This window comes from Phasianus colchicus, chromosome Z (genome assembly GCF_987193195.1).
Source record: "Phasianus colchicus chromosome Z, bPhaCol1.hap1.1, whole genome shotgun sequence".
In the NCBI taxonomy this organism is placed as follows: Eukaryota; Metazoa; Chordata; class Aves; order Galliformes; family Phasianidae; genus Phasianus; species Phasianus colchicus.
Window position 1 is genome coordinate 71,260,009 of NC_143476.1, and position 20,109 is coordinate 71,280,117.

Sequence of the window (20,109 nt, forward strand, 5' to 3'; positions counted from 1 at the left end):
GAAGGGCCGGCGTCGCTCCGCTGTCACCGCCGCCGCCCTCCAGCCGGGCGCGGGCACAGCCGCGGGGTCCGCGCCGCCGCCTCGCTCATCCGCTTCCGCCGCCCCCCCCGCGCCTCTCTCCCCCCCGCCCCGGCGGCGCTGACGGGACGCGCTCGGCCGGCCGCGCGGTAAGGCGATGCTCCGGGGCGGCGCTGACCGGGCCGGTGGGGGGCGGGCGTGGGGCAGACCTGTTCCCCCCGGGCCGGGGAGCTCGGGGGCATGGCGGCCCTCGGCCGTGCCGGTGGAGCCCGGCGAGCCGGCGGCGCCGCCCGGTCCGGGAGCCTCTGCTGCCCTTATCTAGGCCCTTCGCTGCGCGCAGCCCGCGGCGCCCGAGCTCGGCCCTCCGGTGAGGGCTCGGGGGGCGTGGGCAGGATTCCGCCAACGCGGACCCTGGCGTTGCCGTTCGTCGACCCGCTGCGCCGCTTTCCCCCGGGGGCTGGGTGTCAGCTCGTGCCCTTTTGATTCAACACGGTCTGGGAAAAATAGCTCAGAAAGTTGGAAATCGGGTTTTCCTGAAAGTTATGTAACTGGCAGCTGATGCGGAATGCGAATCAGAGCCGCCCGTGTCCCCGATCCCCGCGAGAGCCGAGGTCGCGGCGCTCCCGCTGTGCCCGGGGCGGACGTGCAGCATCCAGCACCGCGGCGTCCGGGGCACGGCAGCTCCTGCTGAAGTGTTTCATCGCATCGCTGCTCTTAGTGTAGGTCTTAGCCGATTATGACTCAGGCATGTTTTTCCTCTTCAAAATGCGAATGTCTTAGGGGAGAAAAAAAAAAAACTGTGTATCCAAACAGTACCCTTTGGAAACAGAAGTTCATAAGTTATATCCTCTGTGATCCTTCCTGCGGGAATGAATCTGAGGAAATCTCTGCCCTTCCGATGGCAGGTTGGAAGGTTGCAGGTGATGCCTGTCTGTAACCTGCACGGCCCGAAGGCTCGTTTCAAGGTGGTGTCATATTGGGCTTTTTGTGAAGGATAATTTTTCCTGCGTTCTGTTCACTTCTAACTGAGGTGCTCCAGGAATTCACAGCTGGGCCCAAAGCATATGTTCTGACATATTATAAGGCTTTTCTTCCCCCTCTTTTTTTTTTTTTTTTCCTCTGAAATAAGAGGTCCTATTTCTTTTTAAGACAGGAGAAATTCATCAGTTTGAAAATGTCATCGGTCAAGCGCTTGGTTTATGCTTTCATCCATTTCTTGAGAGAGCAGAGTCAGATGGAAACTTTCACTCCAGATGAACAAGAAAGCTTGGAAGGTAAGTGGTGAAGACAACAATGCCTGGCCAGGTTCTGTGCATGCATACATTACATAATTTGGTGTATGTTACCACTGAACGTAATTGGAGTGATCTAAATGAAATTGCCATAAAATGTCATGTGAATAAGATCACAATATTTCAGAAATGATTAATTTTAAACCATCTTTCATTTTAAGAATGTTCTAGAGTCACAAAATTGATTTTAAGTACTAGATACTTTGAATCGCACCAAATTAGGCAGTGCCAGAAAGCAGACTATGGAAATGATTCGTGTTTGCATCCATTACATTAAGAATATGGTTGTAACACTGCTTGCCAGAGGCCCTCACAAGTTCCTAAATATCCATCTGCCAGCGTTCATCAGGGCTGGCACCAGACAATTTCATACACATCTAAAACTAAGAGATGTGTTACTGAAGCAACGAAGATAATGGGTTTGGGGCTGCCATTGGTAATGAATGAGCTGCAATAACACTAGTATGTGATGGTAGTGCCAATGAGATGCATGCCATCCCGGGTACACTTTTAAAGAAGGGTAAAAAGGATGATGCAGGGAACAACCAACCTGTCAGTCTCACCTCTGTGCTGGGAAAGGTGATGGAACAGATCTTCCTGGAAGCTGTGCTAAGGCACATGGAAGACAGGGAGAACTGTTTCCTTCTTATAAGATATACAAGAGTTCCAGGTAGACCATCAGGGAAAGCTAAAAGAACCCAGGGCTATAGAAAATAAAATAAATATTTTCTGTAGCTTTTTCACATGAATAGCAATAATAAAGAGCGCACAGTAAGGAAACATCTTCACTGTAGTACAGTTTCTATTAACAAGAAACATAGCCTCAGAAAGATGGACTCGCCACCAGCAGAGGAATACACATTGCTTTCATTGCTGTCGTTCTTTTCTCTAATTCCTAAGAAGTAATATGACAGTGTATAACTAATAATTAACTCTGTGATGCGCTTTTCATGGCATCTGTATAAGAGACCTGCACACTGTTCTGAGCAGTCTTAGGCTTCATGCCTCAAAAGGAGGATAAGTTGGAGACAGGGAATAGCAGGGCAATAAATGGCATCCTGGCAGTTATGTGAACTGTAAGGAGTTGGGATGGAGAAGCAAGCAATGCTTCTCAGAAACATGAACTTAGAAAGGGAAACCTGGAATTTTCTTCCTTTCAGTCTGTTGCTTTTACATTGTAGTTTTTCACTAATACAAGCCAGAAAGAAACATTTGTTGCATGTTATTCAAAGGTTATTCCACAGATCTGGTTTTGTGTCATTGTATTATGTTGGCTCACAATGTCAGAGGCAGATGTTTGTGGTACGGCAGTTGAAGCTGAACCAATATTCCCACCAGTATCCCATTCCATGTTGTTGCCATGTGACAGATGGCAGCAGGGGCAGTGGATGGAGCAAAGGTGTGACACTGAATTCTTCCATGTGGAAAAATTGGCACCCACTAACATTTGCAACGCTTGCTGAATGTTTATGGAGATCAAGCAATGGGTGTGAGCACAGTGAGCAGTGGGTGGTGCATTTCAGCAGTGGTGACAGCATACCTCTACTGGTCAAGATTTTTACAAACACTTCATGCAGGCTCTTGTTCATTGCTGGCAAAAATACATAACTAATGGTGGTGACTGTGTTGACAAACGGTGCTTTGTAGCTGAGGATTTTTTCTGTCAAATAGTGTTACAGTGTTCTTTGTGGCTGTCAAAGTTTCTGTGGAAATAAATAGGAGGCGTTACATTTGGAGCAACACATATAGATGACTATCACTTTCCACATGTATGAATTTAAATCGTATTAGGTTATAATACTATTACAGTGGAGTTATATTCAGGTCATGAAAGAAAGCCATGTTTCTGGAAATTGTGTAATAGGAGACCAATATTCCTTTTGTTTTTTTTATAACACTGATAAACAGCGGGTTCTGGCTATGAAGATTTACCTGAATACATGTTTTAAAGCAGTCTTAGCCTCTGTTTGCCTGAAAGAATCAACATTTTATAGATTTTATTTTCTGAATAAAAATATTAGAAACCCTCACTTAAATGCTTATGTAAAGGTTACCATTTTAATACAGATATGAAATCCTAATTTTAGAGCTGTACCCTGCCAGCAGTTTCTTACCATATGCTATGTGTTAGATGATCAGAGGCAAGCATTCTGAGTAATTGGCTCATTTTAATTGTGCAAAATATCTTTACTGCATGTGGAATAGCAGTAGTCCAGGTCTTACCAATGGAGTTGGTTAATGTCAGGTAGAAACTTAAAGGACAAAAGAATTTGATTGATATTTTTCATTGGTACCTTATGTATCTTGGCGTTTGTGAAAAAAGAAAATAGGGTGTGATAAGCGGCTCTGCCAGAAAGTAATTTAAGTATTTTCTCTTCCCCACAAAAAACAATAAAAAGAAGAAGAACATTATAAATATAATCGAGAATTTATCAAAATGTAAATCTGGGATATATTCAAACTCTTGTTTGTTCGAATTATAGCATGATGACAATGATAGTGCAAATTTCCCATGCTTACATGGTGAATAAAATGCACTAATTTGAGAAAACAGGAATAATCAGAAGATAGACTGGAGAATTATATTCTTCTGCAGTCCAGGATCTAGATGAATGATACAAATCTCTGTTGGCTAATGCTCAACAGTGCTGTATGAATTAGCAACTTCACTTCTGCCAAGTTGTATTTTAGATAATGAATTTGAGAGGCAGTCATTTCCCTTTTGTATATGCAGTTTCTACATGTTGTTCCTGTTTGTAGCACCTATTACAGTGGAGTTAAAGCAGAAACTCTATACAGATGGAGAAAGGCTATGATTTTACTTATTTATTTATTTATTTGTTTGCTTCTTCTTGCAGTGAGTTCTTAAAGGCAGTGCCTTTGAAACTGTGGAATGCACTGCTTAAGGTGAAGGATGCATGTGACTCTTTGGATGAGGGTAGTTATACCTAAGATGAAGTAGGTTGAGACTGAGCTGCACTGATAAGGAGTACTACTAATATGTAATTCAGAATTCAGCATAATCAGTGCCCACTTTACTAGAAGTTTTTCTACTTAGCAGGAGACAAAGGAGTTTAACACAAATCATTCAGCACACTTACTGAGTCATTTAGAATCTGGCAAACCGATGTATGTCCAACATCTATAGGCCACAGGAATAAGTGCTATGCATGTTTAACTATTTACTCAAACTTTAATTTTGTTACACTTGGTATGTTATGAGAGGCTTTAAAAAAATGTTCTAAGTTAGATTTATTTTACAGGTTTACTTTTTAAGCCTCCTCAAGCTGGTCTTATTGTTAATTTTCAGAAATTTTACTTTAAGATTTGGGTCAACATTCAGGTCTTTTGAAATGCACTGAACTAAAATTAATTTCAAATTCTAAGATTTAGTTTTTACTGATACTTGGTTTGAGTTCATCTATTTCAGGTAATCTCTAGTTCAAGTTAAAATGTATATAAAATAAGGTATAATATTAGATCATTCATTTTTCTGTTCAGATTAGGCTTCATGAAGATTCTTCTTTGTTCTTTCTCAGTTTTCAGTCTAAAACATTTGATGATGTACTTTGATGGAAACATTCTACCAGATTCCCAAAATGTTAGGGAAAGTATTGATACAATTTTGATATATTATAAATAACAGAAAATGTGTTTATACAAAATTATATATAGTAATTTCTATTTATCTTTTTTTTGCCTGAAATTATGTGCTCACATTTAAAACTTCATTTTGATATTTGGTCTATTTTAGAATTGCATATTGTGAGAATAGGTAATTATTGCAGGATTGGGAGTGCCATTTAATCATTTTATGAATCAGATGATTCAGAGGATTGAAAGAAATACTATATATTTGTTTAAGAATAATGGCAGAACAGGTAAAGATTTTATATAGATTTTAGTCAGTCCTGTCGTATGCCCCATATTGCAGCTCTTAGTAGCTGAATAAGGAAGTGTGAGCCACAACTTCATAAATCAATTAATGAAATTGCATTTCTGTTGAGGAACTGTTGAGTTAATTATTATTATTATTATTATTATTTTCCTTGTAAGTTGCAATTCAGTGTCTGGAGACCGTTTTTAAGATTAACCCAGAAGATACTCATCTTGCACCTCCACAGCATTTGATAGAAATATTTGCAAATTCTTTCCACAAGGTAAGATTTAAATTTAAATTTTAACATTGTTTTGCCATTTTGTGGTAAGATTTTGTATTGTATACACAACCTTTAAAGTCCTGTATAGGCCAAAACAATGTGAAAGCTTAAGGAAAATATGTGAAAGAAATGAAATTTCTGTAAAACATAACAGAGTGAACTCTTTTGGGACAGTATGAGGAATTACTTTCAGCAAGAGAAGGACAATTCCATGCATAAGATTACTTAACAGTGGAGGTGAAGCTGTCACTTGAAGGATTTTATCCCTCAGTTAAGCATTTTGCAATTCCAGAGGTAATTATCTGCACACTGCTTGAGGTCATCTACAGTTTTCTGACACTTCTCACTCCACTGTAGAAATAATTTAGATGAGCACCAGCCTTGAAGTTGGAACTTTTCAAACTTGTACAAATAAGTAGTTACCTGGGAGTTTCCAGTACAGGAAGCACAAAAACCATGATGGATTGCATATTTCGCATTTCATCTAACTAATTTCCTTAAAATGTGTGTTGAGCCATAAGGTTTCTTTGGTTGTAGAAAGCATGCTATTTCTCTCTGGATGTCTTAGTGATGTTTTAGTTCTTTCATACTTCCTTTCCAATACAGAAAATCTCTACGCCTGTTGATAGAATGGTGTCCAGGATGGATTTTTTTTTTTAGTATAACCAGGTCTTATATTTTAATGAAAAAAAATGATTATTTTGTTTATATACAGAATGATAAGCTGCCTCTCTCAGATTCTTTACCAGAGGATATTGAGAAGGCTGACCATCTGAAGGATGAAGGTTTGTGAATTAACAAAGAAATTAACATCTATTAAGGTTTTTTTTCTATTGTTGTGGTTATCATGGGTAGTGATTATAGCGCATCTGTGTTGAGCAACATAACCTGTACAAAAAATTCAGCTTATTTTTCATGATGATCATAATGTACTTAAGAGAGCTAAGTGATGTGCTCTGTCTGGATTCTAACAAAGTACTGGCAGCACTTGGTATGATTACAGGACTGTAAGGATATCCAGCACTTTTTTGGTGCGGGTATTACCACATACTTTGATTTTAATCAGTGTCTTCCACCTCCTTATCTGTCAGGCCTCAGGGGTTTGTGAAATGGACTAAGATTTTTTTTTTTGTCTGGCGTCAATGTGGAATATTACAGTTGCTTTTCCTTTTGTCCTGGATTTCTTAATCTCAGCATAAATAGTAGGTCTCTGTATTTTTCTGTTTTCCTTTAACCAGTTTTTAGCTGGAGAGAGAGAGAGCAATCAGTACCCACTGATAGTAGCTCCAACTTAGCAGTGTTTCTGGTCACCTTTGGTTCAGACCAGTATCAAAAATTCAAACTTTGGCCATCAGAAGTAGCTGTGTTTTAGAGAAATGGCAGGTAGTACAACCTTGTTGAGTGCATGTGCCTTGTGAGTCTTAACTCTCAGTAGGATTTATCTGTGCAGAACTTTAACTTAAAGAAATGGTGTGTCAGCTGTGGGCCTGGAAAATTTTGCTCTCTCAACCTCCATCTAGAGATTCAGGGATGTGAGAGATGTGGACTGCCAGTGAAGACTGAGGCAAAGAACTCGTTGAGTACTTCATTTATCAGAGGGAGTACGCTCTCCTTGGACTGTCTCTGCTGCCCAGTGCACCTGTAGAATCTCTTTTTGTTGTTTTTTACATCCCTCGCCAACTTCAGTTCCATCTGTGCCTTGGCTTTCCTGATCTCACTTCTGCATGTCTGGGTGACATCCTAGGCCACATGTCCCTGATTGCGCATGAGCAATTACACTTTCAGTTTGCCTTCTCACTGGCACGGATTGCTGACCAATTACAGTCTGGTATATCACTATGGGGAAGAGATGTACTACATTGTACGTTTTTACTACATTGAGGATATTTCATTACCTAAGTCTGGCTTTGTTTATTAAGTGCTTCGTGGTCACAGATAAATGCCAGTATAATTGTTGTCAGTTATTACTGTCACCTAGAACTACTCATTCTGCAATTTTGCTTTATTTGCTTTTATGCAGTTATCTACAGTTGTAATAAACTATTGACCTATGCCTTTTCTTCCTCACTTTGGGAGAGGGCTGAAATATTTTGTCAAGGTACAGGGAAATCAGTGAAAGTGTGTAATTTTCCTGATAATTTCTTGGCGTTGTTGGGGAACCAAGACTTCTGCAGGCTCTAGCAATCCAAGAATCCATAGTGGTGGCACCAGGAATGTGCCAGGGATGACATTAAGCTTAAGTATCCTGTGGTAGGACTTTGTTTCTGTATTAGTCTGTTATGAAGAATTAAAGAAACCACCACAACTGCTCTATGTCAGTGAGGAAGGAATGTGCAAAATAGCTTTTGTTTTGAAAGAACTTACTTCAACAGTTCTTTCCATAGAAAAGCTACTAGCTTTTTCACTGAAGTAGGCTTGAAAAGATAAAGTATGAGATGTTATTGAGCAGAGTGTCAGTGTTTCAAAGGCTAATATATATATATATATATCTTTGAATTGTTTTTAGGCTACTGCTGCTATATATATGCTTCTTGTTATCCTAACTAATGAACAATACAGCAACATCAGAGAAGTGGGGCTTATTTCCCTTTTTAAATGAATAGTTACAGGGAAAATTTTTTATTGATGTAAGACCAATAAGGAGTTAACAAATTGCCTATTGGATTACTGATTAATCTATGTTAGAGTGGTACTGCAACTACAGTTATATTTCTCAACAAATTTTTACTTTACTTAGCGGCAAAAACTGTCTGGAAAGTATGAAATAGCAGAAAAAGATAAGAAGAGAAAGGCTTATGTGGTGAACTGCAATGCACTTAATAACCTTTACAGACATAGTATATGATTCTATTTGCTTTATTCCATGCCAGTTACATTTTAAAGAACATATCTCAAAAACATGCATCAGAACTGCCTTATTTAGGTGCTGTAATGTGGCTTCTATACTTTCTTGAAACATAGTGATGTATCTTCTAATTACTTAAGAGATTTTTGTAATTTATTGCAGGTAACAATCATATGAAAGAAGAAAATTATGGTGCTGCAGTGGATTGTTATACTAGGGCAATAGAACTGGATCCAAACAATGCAGTCTATTACTGCAACAGGTAAAAACAAAATAATACACACTTTTTATTCCCAAACCTCATAAACATTTTTTTTAATATAAAGTATTATGTAGATCAAAACCATGTGAAGCTAGAAAAACTGATATTTTTAAATTAACATGGTGAATTTGTAGCAGATATAAAGCAGAATTGAGATACCTCAGCAAATCTGTATCAGAAGGTGTCATATGGACTTTAAAACTACTTTGACACTAGATGTCAGCTTTTTGTAAGTTAAGATGTTTATAGTAAATCATGACATAGGCTGTGGTTCCCAGTATGTTGAGAATAATAAGAGCCTTTTCTTCTGGTGGTCTAGTTGTCATTTCAGTCTTCTATAATATTGACTAGCCTTAGAAAAAAGCACTGATGTGGGTATAAGATTGTGGAGATTTCAAAGATTGTATAAATATTCTGTAATTTTGTGCATGATCTGTTGAGAAATAACAAGACAACATTCTTATAATTTTGTTGTATGATCAGTTCCTCACCATAGTACTGACAGGGGGCTAGATGAAGTCTGGAAGGGCACGTAAATGCAGCAGCAGCAGCAGGTTGCACTTTCAGTATATTGCCTTGAGGATCAGTATTAGGACAGAAGTGGTGTATTTTGAGACCCCTCTGTAATTAGAAGCTCTAGAGGCAGTTATGCCCTGACTCTACAGCACCTCTATACCTTATTCTTGAGTGCATCTGTTACCAGAAGGACATAACAATTTGAATGCTGTCAACCTGTCCTTGTGGTACTGCATGCTATGGATTTTTCCTTTCTGGGGCTGTGCTTCCATTACTCAGAGTTTAGTTTGTGATAAATACAAGTGAGACTCAGTGTTTTGTGGCAAGTGTAAAGAGAAAGGGAATGCACAACATGGTAATTTTGTTTTACAGCATTAAGATAGTAGCTAAAAATGTAAATAATGTATGTTAACTTAGAAAACTGATCACATAAATGATTAAAGATATAAAATGTTAATAAAAGAGCTGATTCAAAAGCCTTTCAAAGTCACAGAAAATTTCTTCAATAGAATGAGCTTCAGCAGCAAATCTGTAGTTGGAAAAAAAAGGTAGAAATTTTTCATTCTGTGTGCTACATTTATGAGAACCAAAACAAATCTTGATGTCCATGAGCACAGCACTGTGCAGTGTTACATAGAAGAAGACAGGCACTTCTCTGGAGATCCCAAAGGTATGCAGTATCTGAATTAACATAGGCCTTTTTCTTCTCAGGAATTATTGCTTTCTAAAATACTGCTTTTTACTTTCAGCTCTGCGAAAATGAGAGAGATTAGATGCCACTGCAGTTTTAACTGTCCGCACATTTTTCTTTTTTTTTTGTAAATATGGAAAGAACATTTTCTGCTCAAATGCATAAGAGATGAAGCACAATCCCCAGGTTTTATGTATAAAACTTACTGGCATTTGCAAGAGCTACAAAACTGTGAAGTATGCTAAATATTTAAAAGGACTAGAATGTCTTCTGAACAGACTACTTACGCGAAGTCAGGAAAAAAAATGCCATTTCAAGCTATCACAGGAGAAGGGATTGAATGGTGATCTAGCTTTCCTAATTTAAAATTAAAAAAAAAATGCTACATGTAATGGAAATACTGTATTTCTCCCATAGTTTTTTAATAAAGGAAGAATAAACTGGATTATTATTAGACCTTTCAAAGTGGGGAAATTTTGAGAGTTAATTTGTTATTATCATCTCTTTAGGGCAAGAGCAAGTGTAAATAACCACAGCATTTAGTATTTCAGTGTTATTGCTGGTATGGAGGTACAATTTTTATATAGTAATTCAGAGATTGTTGATAAATGTCACCCCAATTTATTTGCAAGCATGAGTTTTACTGAGATACAACTATATGTGTATAAAATAAAGATGGCTTCAGTTCAAAACTGGCATAAAGCTGCTAGATTGTTCTCCTGAAGCCAGTTTCAGACATCAAGTGGGATGGCTCCTATGGAAAGGCAATTCTGTACTTCCTGAAGCACAGATTTATAACTGCTAACAGAGCAGAAAAAAACTACAGCATTCTTTTGGATAGCATTAAAAATGTACCCCTTACTGGAAAAATGATTTTACTTGAGAGTTTCACTTCATGCAATAGGTTTTGTGATGTATCTTGTGCATAGTCATAAGCTAGATGTAGAACAGTTTCTTAGGATTATTTCTCCTTCGTGCCTTCAAAGACATGTGTGTTCTCCAAAGCCCCAGTCCAGCAATACACCTTAGCATATTAAGAATGTTTGCTTGTCCTACTTCATTGAGGAAAGCTGACACATTGCCTAAATAGTGAATGAAAAGTCAGAAAGATTAAACATGTATGATATAAAAACATGAAATGTGAAAACGTAAGCTTGTGTTGATCTTGCTGTTACTGTTTTCTTGACTAAGCTCTCTCCTTTCTTTCTCCACCTTCTCCTAGGGCAGCTGCTCAAAGTAAACTCAGTAAGTACAGTGAAGCAATAAAGGACTGTGAGAGAGCCATAGCAATAGACCCAAAGTACAGCAAAGCATATGGAAGAATGGGGTAAGCTAATGTAAATCTGAGTAAACACTGAAATCCCATGTGCAAATCAGCGTACGTTTTCAGAAATAAGTGGAGCTACGTTGTTTTACTTAGCTGACGTTCTTATTATGGAAGTGTAGCAATTTTCTGAGGATGACTCTGCCATGATGTCAGCTTTAAGTTTTATTGATCTTAAGTTTTAATTGATCTTAACATTTTCCTATCAAATCTTGTCTGGATTTTTGGGGGTTTTGGTTTATTTTAATTTCATTTTATCAACTTCGCAAATTTTGTTTAGGACGTCATTCTGTGTTTGTTTTTTTTTTTTTCCTACCTCCTACCTAATTATGACTAATACAAATTCTGCTTTTGGAAAAAGGAATCTGTTAATGATGCAATTAGAGAGCAGCATCTTTTAAAGTACAGGAGCTTCAGCACTAGCAGTAGAAGCCTGATTTTTCTGTTCAATAGCTCCCAGGAAACAGATGTTTTGTTGTGCTAAAACTTCAGCAATTTTCTTCATCCAGGCTGAGGAGTTAACAGGATTGCCCCTTTAGGCAGAGGATCTACTAAACGCAATCTGACAAAGAATGCCTATTGAAGTGAAGAGCCATAATTCTAAGATATCTAGCTTTGCATTTTCATTAACAAAGCATACTGTGGGATGTGGGCTGAATACTTCTTCAGCCTTTTGGCTTTTGATGTAAATTCAAAAAATGTTTGGAGTTGTTCTTTGGGGTCAGTTGGCACAAAATAACCCATGTCCATATTATTGATTAATTATTTTGATATTGATAATGAGTGACCACATTCAAGTTGCCTATTGCTAAATTGCATTGGCCTGTGTTAACTTCTGAACCATGCCCCAGAATTGTTTGGGCTAGCTGGCTTGGAACAGCATGCCAGGGAATGTTTATTTAAAATCAAAGATGATAGAATTCTGTAATTTGAAAACCTTCCCAGATACAGTTTGTCTTACTAGTACAAATGTAGCATAGTGCATAATTATTTCACTTTGATATTGTAAGGGTTATGTAACTCTCCTTAGATTTTCTTTCTGTATATGGCAGAACCCAAGATCTTCAGATTTCAGTGAGATGGAGGGAAAGTACAGGGTGATTTAATTGAAAACTGGAAGTTATTTTAGAGTTTCAGATGTAAAATCAGTGTACTATTTCATGAACAGTGTTAAGTGGGATCTCACATTCTCAAGCACTCAGCTTTTCCTTTCTTTGTCTGATCACTTTAAAAGAGGATATATTCTCAACTACAGGGTACTGTTCAACTCAGAAGCTTGAAAAATTAATCTATATGGCATAGGCTGAGTAAGGATACAGTGCTTGTTTAGTAATAACTGGGAAAGAAAAGAGCAGAAACTATTGTCTTGAAAGAAAAAATTCATGTGAGATTACTAGTTTTTCTTACTGAGTTACAAAAGTCTATCAGTTTTTCTGAGGATTTGATGTAAAATTCTGTGTCTTGATGTCACAGAAATAAACAGAAGTCTTACAGAAATATGCAGCTGCGTAGACGGCTAAAAAAAAATGCTGGGTCTGAAATTGTGAGCAAGGAGACTTGCCTGCTGTTCAGACTGTAGTGTATACCAAGAAGCAGAATTTTACATACTTTTTCCATAAGTAAAAGCAGTTGCCTCACAGAAATATCTGACTGTATTTATCTGCTGGTTAGAAACTGCTAATTTATGGGCCAAGAGGGAGAACACAGTTCATGAGAGCAACTGTGTTGAGGAAACATTAATATTGCATGAGTTACTCCAGAAGTTTCATATTGGAGTTTCATGCTGCTACTAGTTTGTTATAGCTGAGAGTGATGACTGTGACTGATGTATCTAACACACTGAACCCTCTTGCCTGTGATAAAAGACCAAGGTCTCATAGTGGTTATTATTACAAGCGTACCAAACCTGCCTGTGTAGCTCAGCACATACTAAAGGGAAACTGGAGTACTAATTATTAGTGGAATGTAGGTTACACAGGTCTTTCACAAAATGAAGAAAAAATCAGATTAGCTTTGTGATCAGCATAAATTGAATATAAAGCAGAAGGCAGAACTGAAACTGCAACCAGATAGACTTCTGGAATAGCTCCAAGAAATGTTTTTAATGTGGGAGCTAAACAAATTTGAAAACAAATATTGTTTCAGAAATAGTAGATAATCCATTCTGTGCACTCCTGAGCTGCTGGAGAATGTTTTTCAGAAATTGAGGAGGTTTCTCTGAAATGTACCTTTTTTAAAGATACTGCTACTATCCTCTATACCCTATTTGTCAAGCAGTGATGTAGAAGATCCAAGACGAAAAGCTTACACTGATCCATGCAAAAACCTATTAGTTTGAGACTTATGCTTTTACTCTTTGTTTTCTTGCAGCAGCAGAATTCATATTAGAAGTATCTTAATCCTACTTATCTTCCTAATATACCTTTCCAAATAATCTCTTGGATCAAAAGGACCTGAAGGAACAATAAGAGGAATTTCTGAGCTCAATTTGTATTTTCAGAAACTAAATCTAATGCCAGAGATTTTAATGAAACATTCATATGTATGGAGTAGATGATGCCAGACGAGTTCCTGAGGATCATCTGTTCTGTAAAGGTTTACGCTAAGCAGTAGTAGCACAACAGCAAAACATCCTTTAACTTAATGCTCAAGATAGTTAGTTGTGAGATATTGTTTTAATTGAAGCAGAAAATGTATCATTATCTTTTGATGGTTGATAATGTTCTACCCAGGATTTCTTTATTTCACGTTAGGTTGGCTCTGACCTCAGTGAACAAATATGAAGAAGCAATTACCAGTTACCAAAAAGCACTGGATCTTGATCCAGAAAATGATTCTTATAAGTCAAATTTGAAAATAGCTGAACAGAAACTAAGAGACATGTCCAGTCCTGTAAGTTAGCTCTGCATCTATTTATTAACAATGGTTTTGATTGGTATTTTGGAGGTAAACTTATCTTCAAATCTTACCTTCTTTTTAGACTGGAACTGGGCTGAGTTTTGACATGGCAAGCTTGATAAACAATCCTGCCTTCATTAGTATGGTGAGTGTATTTCAGGCTTTACATTATATTGCTTTTAAGGCTGAAGTTCTCAGAACAACTCGTTTAATAACACATGTGTTTTTAATGCTTGTAATATATAAGTTTTAATTATACTGAATTAAAACTTTTCAAAGTGATTTTGTTTTTGAACCAAGAAGGGAGGATAAATTTACTCCAGTGCTTGTCAGATTTCCAGTTGATTCTATCCTACTTATGAACGTACAGTGATATACATAGATAGCTGTGCTGCTTTCAAAAATGGCAAGAATAGCAAAACACATGTCAACATGATGGTGGGGATATCTTTTTTATCCACCACAGCTGATAGTGAACAAAGAAATTTCCTCTTAAATAAAAGCTGTTGATTCAGATGCAGTCTACCCAACAAAAGTCTAAAGCAATAACTGCACGGAATACCTTTTTTCTTACCCTTTCAAACTATCCCTGACATCTTTATGTGTGTAGTACCTCAAGAGATGTGCAAATAGTGAATCTGAGTAATATGTTGTGCTTTCCTTTACTTTCAGCACTTTTTCAAGCTGCAGTTTTGTCCTCAATAGTTTTCTCTTCATGAAGGTCTGTCTTAGCCAAATGGTAGATTAACTTTGAAGAATGGAATTTGCAGGAAAGAAATGCAAAAAAAATATTATTTCCTGATTTACTTTTGAGAGGTTGTATGAAGATATATTGGCCAATGTTTTATATGTCTGGGGTTTTTTTAGTACACTCTATAAAAATACAGTGAAGGGGCACACACTGCATTATGCATTAGACTTTGGCTGCAGATTTTTGTAGGAATTATATTACTAGCTTTAAGCCAGTAATGGATAGGTTTATTCTATATGATCTGTTGCTATACTCTCTTACACTACTGTAAACTCAACAGAATTTTTGAGGTACCTTGTGAATGAGAATACAAATAACCTCATTCTTAAAAACAGAGTAAGAAGATACACAAGATGTACAAATAACCAAAGAAAATACGTTACAATCTGGTTTGCTCTGCAATATTTTGTTTATCTGGCTTTTGCTTTCAGAGCCTATTCCTACTACTTAAATAGTTGCAAAAATGATTTCTGAAGCCTGGGAATTTAAAATGCTTTATAGAAAACCTTTGCACTTAGAACTTTTATTTATTTATTTATTTATTTTCATTTTTAGGGTACAAGGTTTTTATGTTTGACTTCTTATCATATTTTTCATGTATGAATCTTCAATGTGAATTTGTTGTCTAACATGTTATGAATTACCTCACCATCGTATCTTTCAAATATTTAACTGTAATGATTCTTTTTGCTGGAGATCACACATCTTTGTACCTATGCTTAATTTTGTAATAAAACATGGAATACACCTTGATTTTTTTTTTTCCACATTTTTTTCAGTGACACCTATGTAATAAAGGTGTTGTAAAATGTTATAATTGTAGCTATATATTGTCTATTCTAGGCAGCAAGCTTAATGCAGAATCCCCAAGTTCAACAACTGTAAGTATAAAAATGGAGTTCTACTGAAACAAATGTCTTTAAGGGTTTGAACTAAAAGAAAAGGTAGTCAGTACTGAATTCCTGAAAATGTAATTTTGTATTTCTTTACTGTAAATAGAAATACTGCAGTTTCTTCCTCTCACAGCTTAGTTCCTCCCTGTACTTCAACAAAGAACTGCAGTTTATTGCTTACTGTAAAGGTCCCTGCAGACCCCAATGCATACGCTGTGCTAACTATTCCAGGATGTCAGGGATGATGTCAAATGCCATTGGTGGCCCTGCTGCAGGTGTTGGTGGCCTGTCAGATTTGTCCAGCCTGATCCATGCGTAAGTATTATGAATCATAGTTTTACTGATACATTTGTAGAAACTTCACAGGACACCATGTATTAAAAAGGGATCGTATCAAACCAGTTAAACTGCAGCCTTTCCTCATTGTGTGCCTGATTATTATTAAATCAAAGGTCTTAAAGGCTTATGTATAGTAGTACATCTCCGTCAATTGCAATGACTGTGTGCTCAGTTTCATTTTCTGGTTTTCATACAGTGTTAATTTTCTAAATGCAAGTTGAGTGCTACTCAAACTCTTTAGTTACTTGTACCAAGTGCATTTCAAATTGTGTTGATCCTGTGTATTTCAAATTGTGTTGATCCTGTGTTTGTGTGAATTGTGTTGAAATTGTGTTATGACCTGATATCCTAGACTTGAAAAAGCTACAGATTACCTAGCACAAGTTGCAACAAGTTCTAAAATTGTCTCTGACTTAAAGTGCTCTGGCAAACCTACATTTAGACTAAAAGGACGCCAGGGAACTCAGATAATAGCAAGAGAGTGGCTTTTACAAAAACCAGAACCCCAGTCTTTTATAACATTATAAGAATGATGCACCTGGAAGAGTGAGCACAAAAACATGCAGTTGCTTGTATGGCAAATCCTAGTAACAGTTCTACAATTTTATTTTCAGTCTTCAGCCTGTTTCAAACCATTTTAAGTTTTGCCTTATCAAGGGAAGAATAAATTATAATTGACATCACAGACAGGACTGTGACCCTCCAAAATCAAGGGCCATTTTTACAAAAATCGTGCTATGTACAAAAATGTTCCTAGACTTATGAAAAAGGTGACTTTTCTTCAACCTTCACTTTGGTTGAAAGGAGTCTGATTAACCTTCAATATTTGGACAAATGAATTAGATTCAGTATCATGGCAGGCCATCCATGAGGTAACAGATTTTACATAGTTGCTTTTTGTAGTAAACCAGTGTCACGCTCATCTCCTACCTGGAATGAATCTCAACAAGAATTCCAATCTTAAACTGCAACTGTTGTGGAGATTACTCTGCTATTACTTCAGTCATGCAAGAAACTTTCTTTTGTTGAGCTCTTGCTACAAGTTGCCAACCATGTACTACATTTCAACCTTAGTTATCTAAGAATAGTTACCTTTAACTACTACAACAAATCATCTCAAAGAGAAGGGAGCAAATCACAAAAATATATTTGCTCCTATATCTTAGTAAGTAACATAATACTTTTTTTCCATGTTACCAAATACAAAAATAGTCCAAAAAAAACCCCAAAAAAAACAAAAAAACCTGATGAGGAAGAGACTGGTGAGATTTTAAGTAGATAATGTCATGATACTATAACTACTTTGCTGTATAGTCTTAATCAAGGTATCTTTAGTCTTAGCTTTCCTATGATGTAGTTTTCAATTCTATTAGGTTATCTCATTTTGTTACAAACCTCTGTTACTTTTTCAATTATTTAAAAACTTTTCAACATAGGGGGCAGCAGTTTGCACAGCAGATACAGCAGCAGAATCCAGAGCTCATAGAGCAACTGAGAAATCATGTCCGGAGCAGATCTTTCAGTGGCAGCACCGAGGAACATTCCTGACTTAAATGAGTCCTGTGAATTGCAATGGTATATAACCCCAAAATGCATATCATAGTTAGCAGCAAAAGCACCATTGTTAACTCTTCTGCTTGAATAGAAGACTGAAAATTCTTTGTGTGTGTTTGCAAACGAGAATAAATCTGTTAAACAGATCTATTGCACATAACATCATTTAATGTATAGTTAATCCTCTGAAAATTAATATACTAAATACATTCAGTGGTTTATTAAAATCCTTATGTACAAGTCATTTTCAGTATGTGCATTAGATTGATCTCCATGGGTGTTAAATGGCAAGGAGTTCTGCAGTTGGCTGATGTAGTGTAACAACTTAATTCTAAAATCCTAATGTAAAAGGCATGTATTCTGATGATGAAAACTGTTACAACTGCTGAAACAATAGTTTCATCAGCCCTTTCAATGGACATTTGATGTGCCCTTCTATGATGAGTGTAAATCGGTATTGGAGTGTAGAGTGTACATAAAACTTCTGCTTGAAGTCTGTTTGTACCTGTGGAGAGGCTGTCAGTGGTAACACGAAGTACTTTTTCACCTGGCTGGAGAAAAGGAAATGACTGCATATAAAGGAGTACCAATTGTAGAGAAAAAAGATAATTATTAAGTGGAATTATACATACACCAAGATACAATTTGGCTTGGTTTGGAAATAGTATTAAGGAGTTTCAGGCTCCTCAGCTGCCATGTATACCCTCAGATCAACCCTGGAGGCCAGCAGTGTGGTTCTGTTTCCACAGGCATTGCAAACTGTATTACATTCTGTAGGTATGCAGTATTTAACATAAGCTTAACATTCATAACTGGAATAAACTAAAACTGATCATATGACTGTATAAACATCTTGTACTGAAAAGTAATCAGCAATGATTGCCTTAGAAGGATTCTCTTTCTGTTCCTGCATGATAAATCACCTCAGATTCATTGTATGTATCTACTTTTAGCAATGATTGTATGGCTAAAGATTTTTCTAGTCTTTGTTATTTCTGTTCTTACATTGGCATTCTTTATCAGCTAACCTTATTCTGAAAGAGACCACTATTTTTCTGTATTTTCTTTTAAATTCTGCTTGTTGCTCACATTGCTTTCTGTGATGAGGTGCATTTGTTTCAGCTCCAGTGAGCTTTTCAACACACTATTTCCTCTTTCTAAATCGAAACTAAAACTAATCTGAGGAGCCTGCTTCGATTCCTAAGACAAAGTGCCCTCTACTGGCCTCTCAGACTATAGGCAGCCTTGACAATAAAACAGAGGCTCCCAAATGGAAAAAGACACAGTAACTCCTTGGACGTTACACATTATACCTGATTTATTTTGTGGGCAAAAGAAACAAACAAACTCAGAAAACACGAAAGTGGGACTAAGTCAGGGATGCCATTAAGAAATGCGTGCACCCATTGCACAAGTCTTCAGCAACTAAAACACAGGGAAACAATGCAATCGGGTCCAAGGAGAAATGGAATGGAGAAAACAAACAAAAAAAATCCCACAATCACAAAATCCGCATTATCATCTGTTGAATACAACGCTTAATACAGCAGCATCAAAATATTCGTAGTTTCTTCAACAAAGCAACCCTGCACACAGCACTTACTTAAAAAAATTTATCTGTAAGTTGCTGTGGCTGCCTTGTTAGGGTTGTGAAGATATTTAAGCTTCACGTTAAACAGATTTCCAAGTAAAAACTGTTAACAACATTTGATGACAAAGAAGCTTTTTAATGTCATCTTTTTTCAGAGGTAGTTAAGATTCTCAATCTAATCTGTGAGTTAAGTTCAGTTACACTAACATAATAGAAAAGGATACTGTCTACAGGAAAGGTTGATGTATATGTGTGCTATGTGGGCTAAAACTACCATACAAACAGTATTCTGTGTGTTGTGTCAGGAAAGAAGTGTTGCTCCTAGCACATAACTCCTATTAATCTTCACATTTCCTTAATTTCCTTTCATAGTAAGTTTTATTAGCTTTGCTAAGGGGAGAGTAGTAAATCCAGGAATGTCTGGATAGCACATGGGGATCTCTCTCAATTAATTTATACTTCTGTTGGCAGCACTGTTGATGCAGATATCTTTCTACTTTAAAACAGCAAGTGTGAAGAACCTGTTGAGAATTCCTGTAAAACAACAAAATGTGGTAATACTAATAAACTGCTGTAGAGGTTGTACTGTCTTCCATAAATATACTTTTTTTTTTTTTTAATTGTTTACTGGTATGGCCTTATATTGTATTTATCAAAGTATAATCCCCAAGATAAAAGATAAATGAGTTATTGGTTTGTTATTTGAAAACACTGAAATCATCTTTATGGATATTTTACATACTACAGTATCGTCAATGTTTAGGTTTTATGCCTGTATAAACCATATGTAACCAGAATTTGTATTACAATGGTGGCATTAGCTAATTTTTTTGGAATGTGCTATAGCTCGTGTAATACTTGTAAACATTCTTTGTTTCTTGTGTATTAACAAAAAGGGCTTTATAGCCTCAATAAAAGACAGTGCAACCAATAACAGGAGCCATTATTACATGTTTTTCTATTAAAGCCAGGGAC

At 36.9% G+C, this 20,109-nt stretch overlaps 1 protein-coding gene across 2 annotated transcripts; it reads left to right on the top strand.

Moving 5' to 3' along the window:
• Position 1: 1 nt before the first annotated feature.
• SGTB (small glutamine rich tetratricopeptide repeat co-chaperone beta) lies at positions 2–20,016 on the top strand. 2 transcript variants are annotated; one of them, XM_031611616.2, is made up of 11 exons: positions 2–167; positions 1,168–1,292; positions 5,367–5,470; positions 6,186–6,255; positions 8,478–8,577; positions 11,007–11,111; positions 13,862–14,000; positions 14,089–14,151; positions 15,601–15,638; positions 15,882–15,965; positions 17,426–20,016. In XM_031611616.2, exons 2-11 carry the CDS (start codon positions 1,193–1,195, stop codon positions 17,535–17,537), a joined length of 915 nt encoding a protein of 304 aa, XP_031467476.1. In that variant the 5' UTR covers positions 2–167; positions 1,168–1,192; the 3' UTR covers positions 17,538–20,016. The 2 variants fall into 2 exon arrangements, with proteins under 2 accessions (XP_031467476.1, XP_089988222.1); XM_090132096.1 differs by lacking the exon at positions 2–167 and adding an exon at positions 429–737.
• Positions 20,017–20,109: the final 93 nt, after the last annotated feature.

What these genes read in the sequence shown, in the direction of transcription:
- SGTB (XM_090132096.1), top strand. Translation starts at nt 577, where the DNA reads ATGCGGAATGCGAATCAGAGCCGCCCGTGTCCCCGATCCCCGCGAGAG. An exon ending in ATCCTGCCTTCATTAGTATG is followed by an intron (nt 14,152 to 15,600) that starts GTGAGTGTATTT and finishes TGTCTATTCTAG; the next exon opens with GCAGCAAGCTTAATGCAGAA. An exon ending in AATCCCCAAGTTCAACAACT is followed by an intron (nt 15,639 to 15,881) that starts GTAAGTATAAAA and finishes TAACTATTCCAG; the next exon opens with GATGTCAGGGATGATGTCAA.